Source organism: Phacochoerus africanus, chromosome 2, assembly GCF_016906955.1.
Source record: "Phacochoerus africanus isolate WHEZ1 chromosome 2, ROS_Pafr_v1, whole genome shotgun sequence".
Taxonomy (NCBI): Eukaryota; Metazoa; Chordata; class Mammalia; order Artiodactyla; family Suidae; genus Phacochoerus; species Phacochoerus africanus.
The window spans coordinates 101,859,001-101,868,849 of NC_062545.1; the positions used below are offsets into that span (position 1 = coordinate 101,859,001).

General features: G+C 47.4%; 1 protein-coding gene across 2 annotated transcripts in view; it reads right to left on the reverse strand.

The window, feature by feature from the left end:
* The window catches only part of MYO5B (myosin VB), a 389,410-nt gene extending 379,786 nt beyond the window's left edge, over positions 1 to 9,624 (reverse strand). Inside the window, exon 1 of one of the 2 annotated variants that reach the window (XM_047764561.1) lies at positions 9,342 to 9,624. In XM_047764561.1, the coding sequence (XP_047620517.1) occupies positions 9,342 to 9,368 (27 nt within the window). In that variant the 5' untranslated portion in view covers positions 9,369 to 9,624. The remainder of the gene's footprint in view (positions 1 to 9,341) is intronic. The other variant, XM_047764553.1, reaches the window with a different exon arrangement.
* Between the last annotated feature and the right edge of the window lie 225 nt (positions 9,625 to 9,849).

Consider the following 9,849-nt stretch of genomic DNA (forward strand, 5'->3'; position numbering starts at 1 on the left):
AATAAGTGAAGCATATGAAAAGATGCTCAACTCTTCAGTGAAAGTCAACTTTAAACAAAAATAAAATGCTTAGTGTAAGTTTAAAAAGAGGAAAGGATAACCAGTGCCAGGAAGGGGTGAAGAAACAAACTGGTTCTTTTCTGAAGTCTGGTAGTCAAATCGATGAAGACTTACAAAAATGCCCTCCGGCAATTCCCCCTTCAGGAACTTAGCCTCCCCAAATTGAAAGGTTCCAAGAATGTTCTGCAACATTTTTCACAATAGCAAAAAATAGGAACCGATTAAATGCTCATCAAAATGGGAATGGTTAAAAACATTACAGTACAACCATTTAGTACCCTATTATGCAGCCATTGAAATGGCAAAATTACCCTTATTACATTACAGGGGAGAAAGGCCATTGTAAATTAAGATTTAAGGTGTTTCAAAATTGGATCATGCCATACATATACGAATATACTGTATCATACAGAAGTCTAAAGCAGTACCACCCAAAAGAAATGAGGCAAACCACATGTGGAATTCTTAAATTTTTCAGTAGCCACATTATATCCGAAATATTAGTTGAACATTTAAGCAACATTAAAAAGTATAAAGGAGATATTTTACATCCTTTTTTTGTACTACATCTTGGAAATCTGTGGTGTACCCATGGTCAGCCTTACCTCAAGCACTCAACAGTTACAGTGGTTGTCCTACTGGACAGCTTGCATCTAGAGCCTATAGAGCAGTGGTTAACAGGAGCTGTCTGGGAATGGACTTACAGACCCTTTGCCTTCCAGGCATTGTAGGAGTTGTTTCAGTAATCATTTGTATGAAGAAAAAAAAAGCACTGTGAAAAATGTTTTTTAATTTTCCTTTAAAGCCGTAATAGCAGGCCAGAAAACCCAGCTTAAATTTAAAGCTTCTTTCAAACCGCTGGTGCTCCTTCCCAGGGGGCTTTGAGGATGGGAACCTTCTTCCTCCCTCTGCCCCCATGCCTTGGTGGCCAATTGCTCAGGTAGTTCTGTATCTAATTCTTCCTTTTCTCTTTCACTAAGTCACCTTATGACTAATACCCCTGCAGGATGGCAGGGGAGGGTCAGGAGAAAAGGCAACACAACTGAAGGGGAAAATAAGCTAATGAATAGCTGCCAAGCACATTCAGTGTGCCAGACACTGTGCTAGGCAGGCATTATATATATATATATATATATATATATATATATATATATATATATAATGATTTTTATTTTTTCATTATAGGTGGTTTACAGTGTTCTGTCAATTTTCTACTATACAGCATGGTGACGCAGTTACACATACAAGTATATAATCTTTTTTCTCACATTATCATGCTCCAACATAAGTGACTAGACATAGCTCCCAGTGCTACACAGCAGGATCACATTGCACATCCATTCCAAAGGCAATAGTCTGCATCTATTAACCCCAAGCTGGACTTGGAGAATAGACTTATTGTTGCCAAGGAGGAGGGGGAGGGAGTAGGCTAGCACTTTACATATGTCAGATCACATAATCCTCCTGTGACCTTAAATCAGGTACCATGCCTATTTTTCAGATTAGGAAAACAAGGCTCAGGAGTTCCCATTGTGGCTCAGTAGTTAACGAATCCGACTAGGAACCATGAGGTTTCAGGTTCCACCTCTGGCCTCACTCAGTGGGTTAAGGATCCGGTATTGCCATGAGCTGTGGTATAGGTTGCAGACGCAGCTCAGATCTGGCATTGCTGTGGCATAGGCCAGCGGCTACAGCTCTGATTAGACCCCTAGCCTGGGAACCTCCATATGCCACGGGTGCAGCCCTAAAAAGACAAAAAGACAAAAAAGAAAGAAAGGCTCAGAAAGTATCTGCTCCAAGGCGTCAAAGCTGAGAATGTATAACCACACTACCCTGGACAGTCCACAGCAAGGTCATACCCACAGAGATCAGTACTGCCCATACCAAGGCTATGATTTCATCTTTATTTAAAAAAAAAAAAAATCACACTGTAAGATAATTATATTTCTTAGAGAAAAGCAAATCTCATGCACCTTTTATTTGCAAGAATCCCAGAGCCTGATATTTCTCCTCTGAGCTTATACAAGGGTCTAGAGACTCTACAGCAGTAGAGCAGAGGACTATAGATCCTCAAATGTAAATTTCTCCATTTAGACAAACCACTGTCACCCCAAACTTCACATGTTCAAAATCAAGCATTATCGTAGCCCCATCTCAACTAATTTCTGTCCATCATCAGGCTGGAAACTTCAAGATCATATGTGACTCTTCTTCCCCTTCCTGCATAATCAAACATTTCAGTTCTAGGCTCAGTTATCCCTAGCAACTATGAAAAAACAATAGTAAGCACACCTCACACCCACATCTTCATTTCTAAATACCATTCTTCAATAAAAGGAAACCAACAGGCAGCTGCCAAGAACAAAGGCCTCATCTCCTGATACCTGGAAAACAAATGCAGTGTTGCCTCACAAATTGATTGCTTCTCTGAGGTGCCCACCAGTGTATTTGGGGAGAAGCTTTGAGAACAAGTTGAGGAGTAACTGTCCTTCTATGAGATTGAAGAAATTCCACCAAAGAATCTTGATGTCATGAAGGAGGAAACGGTTCAGGCAGAGGAAGCAGCTGCTGAGATTACTAGGGAGCTGGAGAAACAGGAGGAGAAACGCCTGAAGAAGGAAAAGGCTGAAATTTCCCTGGCATCTTCAGAAAACAGCAGTAGTAATCCCGAGTGTGAAGAGACAAGGGTAAGACCCAAGAACAATTAGAAGAAAAAGCAGAAGCCCCAGGAGGCTCCTTGGGAGAATGGAATGGAAGGCCCATCTGCCTCCTCCAAACCCAAGAAAAAGAAATTTTTCTCAAAGGAGGAGCTGTTAGTAGTGATTTTGAAGAAAGAACTTGCCAGTAGAAGTCTTCCCAAGAGGAAGAAATCTTTGCCCAAAGAGCAACCAGTGAGTGACCCAGAAGAGTCAGAAAACAAGAGAATTCCCAAGAAAAAGAGGAAATTATCTTCCAAGGAGGAGCCACTCAGCAGTGGACCTGAAGAGGCTGCTGTCAATAAGAGCTGTGGCTCCAAGAAAAAGAAAAAACTCTAAAAGCTATCCCAGCAGACTTAGAAATGGACATTTCTCTGGTGGGGCATAACTTGCAGAGCTATTTCTCAACCCACCCCCTATATCCCAATAAAAATAAAAACAAATTCACCAGTTGGGGGGGAAAAAAAAGGAAACCAACAGACTAACAGACACCTTAAGCAGAGGATCAAAGTGATACCCTCAGTGCCGAGACATATGATATCACATATCTCCAAAGACGGTGCACTGAGGAAGCCACGTCACTTCTGATGTGTTCTTGCCAAGACTCACCACTTCCATGGAAAACATCAGACAAACCCATATTGAGGTTCATTGTACAAAATAAATAATCAATACTATCAAAGTGCCAAAGTCGAAACCAGAAACCAAGGAACTGTCACCAATCAGAGGAGACGAGGGAGCTATGATGCTAAACGGGATCCAGCTCCAGAAAAAGGTCAGTAGTGGAAAAGCTGGTGAAATTCCTATCAGGCTTGTAGAAAGTTAATAGTATTGTATGAATGTTCATTTCCTGGTTTCAATGACTGCACTATATTATGGAGTGTTAACATCGTGGGAATATTGGCATATACACACAGGAACTCTGTTTCTGCAACTTTTCCATAAGCCTAAGATTTTCATAAGAGCTTTAAGATACTACTGTGGTTACTACCCCCAAATATGTCTAGCTCACCCCTGTCCACACTTAAACTCACTTTATTGTCTCCCGCTGACAGTTCCCTTCTCAGTCTCCATGTGTATTCAAATCCTGTTCATTCTTCAGGGCCCATTTACGGCCCACCAGCCACCTGATCAATGCATCTACAGAATGCTTATCCTATGAGTATGTGCTCTCATGGCACATGGGCTATGCTGGATTGAAGTTAGCTTTCTGTACTTAGGTTTTATCACCCAATGATGATGCAAATGCACCTTGTAGACAAGTACAGAAGGGCACACATGCTCCACTCACTTTAAAATGGGCTGCTTTTTAATGGGGCTTCTGGGGAGCTACTGAATTAGGAAGGATGTCTACTGTTATTTCAAACCCTTATTGGTTTACCTTGACAATTCCTATGGATAGCAACAAATAGTTAGGGAAATACTTAGGGATAGCAGTATTTGGAGTTATGTATTGTAATCAGTACAGTTTAGAGCTGACTCTTAGCAGAGAAAATGAAAGTATTAAAACACGTACATGCACACCTCAGAACTTAGAAGGTCATTCAGTTTCTACTCCGAGGTGCCTTACCTTCTGACAGCAAGAGAATGCCATCTTCCTGTGGAACAAAATAGGCTCAATAATTTACTGAGACTCCCACCAGGCCTGGCAATGTCAGAAAGTCTTCTAATGGGCGACTCTCCTGCAGCTAATAAAATGAAATATTTGGAGTACACTAACCAAAAGGAAATAAGAAGAAACAAGTGTTTGCAAGCTTTCCCATGAGGCCCAAGTGGAGAGAACTGGTGTCCTCAAACAGTCATAAGGAAGTTCGCACCTAGCTGGACTGCAGGGGGCTTTGAGGGGTGGCAGGGACAAGCTGTCAGATAAGCAGCTACTGGGTGTAAGGCAGAGCACTCCACACACACTGGAGTCTCCCCCAAGTGTCTGATACAGCCTCTGCTCTCCAGGATCTCAGCCTGACTGGGCAGAGATGATGTGGCATAAAAACTACCAACAAGCGGGATGAGGGCAAGCTTGATCTGTGCATACAGGTAACATGCAGGCCAAGAACATGCCCTGTGAATCGGTTAACAATATGCATGCAAACTTGGGAACTCTGACAGTCACCAGCAGAGCCAAGAACCTTGTGGTTTTGCAGGCCCTGCTGAGCAAGTGGAGCAGAGGGGACTGGGACCTTGGGACAGTAGGGAAGGCAAAAGGCAAGGAAGAGAACGTGGCTGGAAAGGAAGGCAGGCGTGTGGCACACCACCCACCTCCATGCTGCCCCCCAGTCTCCCGGGACCCTGAAGGGGTCAAAAGTCCTTGAGCTTCTCAGTGCCCACCTGGCCAAGCCACCATGACCCTGCGTTCATCTGGGTTCCAGCATCAGATCCTGAGATAAGGATTCCTATTCAGAGGATCTAATAGATAGTGCTCCCAGGAAAAGGGAGCAGAGAAGTAAAATAGGGAAGGCAAGAAGCCTCACAGGGGTGTGATACTCAGCAAAGCCACAAGCAGAAGCACTTCCACTCAGCCCGCAGAGAAGCCCTGTAAACAGTGTGGGCCGCACCAGAATGCTGTCCCACTGCCAAGTTGGGGGGGACTGGAAGCTACACCTGTCCAACTCCCACTGGTTAAATGACCGTCTCCCTGGCTCTAAGGACCTGTGACAGAGATGCATGTGCTGACGACTGGGAGCCAGAAAGCAGCAGGTAGTGTGCAGGGTAGGGCAGACAAAAGGGCACTAATAGCATCTGCTTCCACTGGTAACCAGGCCCTCGCATCTCTTCCTGTGGGCACAGAGGGAACAGGAGCCTCTTGGTGCCTTCCAGGCTGATACTTGGGAGAAGCCTGCATTACCTGATGCGCAGGTAAGGGACAGTTAGAGAACACCAGCCCAAAAGCATGAGTTCTATTTTCCAATGGGTTTGCCCAAAAAGGTGCCCTTCCTAAAGGACCCTGTGCCCAAAGCCACCACTGACACACACAGGGTGTGTCCACTAGCAACATCACCTCCTATCAGCACTCAAAAACCCACTGCTCAGACACCTACCAACTAAAAACCAAGCAGGAAAAAGGGATTATGTGAAGGTACTGGTTTTAGTCTTGTGATTTCCCAGTCACCCTGCTGGCCAGAACCAAAGCAGCACAGTGAAAATCTCACTACTTGAAAGAGCCATTTTTATTTTTTCCACCCAGAATAACCCTTCTATAGAGATAGATTGTATTATTCCACCTGAAAGAGAGGAATAATCTATCTATGGAATGATTGGCCAACAGAGACCTGCTGTGTAACACAGAGAACTCTACCCAATATTCTGCAATAATCTAGGTGGGAAAAGAATCTGAAAGAGAATGGATACATGTATATGTATGACTGAATCACTCTGTTGCAGAGCAGAACTTATCATAACCATGTAAATCAACTATACATCAGTAAAACAAAGTTTTTAAAAATCAGACTATCTTCTGCAATTATCACAACTCAAATCATACTTGCTGTGCTTGCCCATGTTTGGGCATCTTCCTGAGACCTGGGCTAATTTGGTTCATACAATACTGTGTTTTCCCGTAGGCTGGAAACAAAGTTCTAACACTCACCACATGGGTGCCACCTGTGACGCCCAGCGTCAGCTCTCCTTTTCTGTAGAGGTGGATGATGTTGACTCACCTTGACATCACCCTCAAAGCACCTGGCACTGACTCTGAGTCTCTTTTCCCATTGAGAAAAACCTCAGTGCAAAGAAAGCAATTTCTCAAAGGCAAGGTGTTGAGTCTTCTGAACACATGAGTGCCTTTGTGATGGGAAGTGCCCCTTGTCAATGACTACAATCAACTCCAAATATATATATGGGCCTCCAGTTGAAAAGAACAGACAAAGAGAAGAGCAAGAAAACAGTAACCTGGAAGAAGGGGAAAAAAAAGTTTTTTCTTGAGTAACTGGAAATAGGCTTAATATATTAAGTTCTTACCTGAAACTATACTACTTGCAGGCTAATTTATACACTTAAATAAGTGTCTCATTCCAATAACAACATCTTCCTGCCATGTCACTCAAGCAACAGATATAATCAATAAAGGGCTTTAAAATTTCCATCCCACTCATAAAGGCTGTTGGCATAATATTTCATTATTTCCATCATGCATAATACATTAAAGTGCATGCCTGGATCTAGTGTTCATCACATTAGAAAAGCCCACTGGCAGGTTAAAAATAAAAGGGAACATTGGCTATTTTGATAATATGCTAAAATGAACAAATCATCTCTCCCAAGAAACCAAGTGAATCTGAGTGGCAGGCACGATCTCTCTGTATTATTTATGATGCATATGCACACTGAGAATCCAGCCTAGCAAGTGGGACGATAGCGGTTAGAAAACAATACAACTGCTTCCCATAGTAAAACTTAAGTGTCTTCAACTCTGCCAGAAAAAGTAACAACTGTTCGAGATGCAATCTGGAAGCTACTGCGTGGGCCACCGAAAAAAATCTCAATTTGAGATTCATAAACCTAGAACTGTTAAGAAATAGCAACCCATTAACAGAGTGAAGTGCAGTCCCCAGCCCTAGAGGAAAAATTTTAAGGCTCCTTTTGGATTAAGTATGCCAAACCCTCACACCAACCAAGCTTTTTCCTTAAACATTTTGTCCACCCTCCCAAGACCTTTTCCTTATTAAATATTTGTGTCTCTATATCCGCGTCAGGAAAAAGTATACTGGAAATTTAGCTCAGACTCCCACTAACTCATCATCCCTAATCATTTACATGCAATATACTCACTTCTGTAACTAAAAACCAAATTGTTTTTCCAGAGAGCTGTGTTTAAAAGCAACCCAATGTTCTTGTTTTTCAAAATCAGGGTTCCAATAGTCGAGGGTTATTCAATTGTTCATTAGCTACACATAATACAGAAATGAGTTATTGTCTGATAAAGGACTTTATGATTATGTTTGGTGCACCTATGCTCAGTTGAGGCTCTCATTCTACTTGGGAGTACAAATGGTATTTTCATGCACTTTATCCTAACAAGCTTCACCACTTTATACTCCAGATTTTTCCCTGCCTCATTGGTTTCCAGCCTCCCGTCAAGGTTCAGGACAACCCACTTCAGGAAAAGAACTGAAAGTTGACCGCCCAAGACTCCCACGGGAAACTAGGCGGGGTGCCCTTCCAAAGCCAGAAACGCCAGAGATTTCACCTGCTGGCTCAAACCTCACACCCTTTCCTCCTAGAAGCCGTCATTCATCAGGGGACCTAGATGGGGGCGGAGCACGTAGCCAAAGTTGCTGAGACTCCGCCCCCAGCCAGGTTACACCCTCTACTGCCATCTCCTGTCATCCCAACTGGGCCTTGTCCCCCTCCAAGAGGAAGAAGGGATTAGAAAATTCCTCAAATGAAAATGGGTGGCCAGTCCACAGAGCTGAAGGGCTCGCCCACGCGCAGGGCAGCTGCGAGCAGTTGCCAGGTGAGGATGCGGAAATAGCTCTTGCTCCCCGCCCAGACCTGCTGGCCAGGGGCCTTGGTCCTTTGGATCACACACACACACCCCAAGCGTACACCACGCACCCCTCTGCATGCAGAAAGGTGGGTGCGAGGCACTGTCAAACGTGTCCCGGCCACAGAGAAGATAAGCCGGCAGCCTAGGTGTCACGACAGGCAAAACTTTTTTTATTTTTTATTTTTTGAGAGGGGAGGGGTTCGTACTGAAAGGCCTCTGCCCCTCTCACACCCCCACTCCCATCCCTCACCCCGCGCCAAGTTGAAACCCGAAGGGGCCCTGACGACTGCCGCTCTGCGGAGGGCGCTCGGGAAGCGGTGGCTGGCCTCTAACTTTAATCAAAGCAACTGCTGCGGAACCGGGGCTTCTCCGCCCGGCCGCACCTGTTCCCGACTCTTGAGGACCAAACCCCACACATCCATTCTGACCTTGAGAATATCGTGTAAATCCACACTCCACCCCCGCGTCAGCATTACTCCGATTCCTTCCCCGAAATGACTGAAGCCCACCAAGTGCCCCCCGCCGAGCGCCCGCTTCAAAATGCCCATCCTTGGCACAGTGAGAATGCACCTCCCCGGGAACTCCCTGGAGCATCCTCCACCCACCGCTTACCCACCCACCCCAGCCGCCGCGCCTCTCACACCAGGTTGGGTCCCCCCTCTCCCCACTCCCAAATGTAGGAACACCCCCCAAGTTGAGGGATCCCCCTTAATGGCACGCGAGGGTCGCCCTTGGGAGCCCACGATGCAGAGCCCCGATGTGGGGTCCACGAGCAGGGGAGCACCGCGGGGGGCTGTGCTAGTGCCGGAGGCTCCGAACTGGTGGGCTCGCTCCTAAGGTATCGGGACCTTGACCGGACTGAGCCGGGGCGAGAACAGCAACCGCACTGAGTCGGGGAGCCTGCCGGGGGCGGGAGCCGCGGGCGGTCAGCGCGGGGCGCTCCCGGAACAGCCAAACTTTCTCTGCCTCCCGAAGTTCGGGGCGCGGAGGCGGCGGCAAGGGGGCAGGCTGAGAGGCGCCGAGCCGCAGGAGAAGGCGCCCCCGAGGACCGCCCTCCCCTCAGCCCTCACCTGTGCCCCGGGCCCGAGGCGGCCCGCACTCACCTGGCTGTAGAGCTCACTGACCGACATGACCCCGCAGGCCGGGCCGGGCCCGGGCTCGAGCTCGGTGCCTGGCGGGCTGCCCTCGCTCGTGCCCCAATGGGGGGCGGGTCCGGCTCTTCGCGGCCCCGGAGGCTCTCAGTCCATGGCCGGCCCTCCTGGCGCCATCTTCCTGGGCTGTTCGAGAGTTTCTCGGTTCTTTCCCCTTTTCTCCAACCTGTCCTGCCGGCTTCCTGGAGGCGCCGCAGCCGGCTCGCTCTCCGCCGGCGCGACCTTTACTCCCGCGGCAGTGGCGGCGCAGCGGCGGCGGGGCAGGAGTGGCGACCAGGCGGGCGGGGGAGGAGGCCGCGCAGCGCCGCTCCCGGCTCAGGTATGGGAGGCGGCGCGGGAGAGGGGGGCGGCCGAGAAGGGAGAGGGCGGGCGCGCGTCCGAGAGGGCGGCGGATGCACTGCCGCCGCCGCCTTTGAGCCCTGCCCGAACCCGCCGCGCCCTCTCGCGCCCCCGCCGCAGA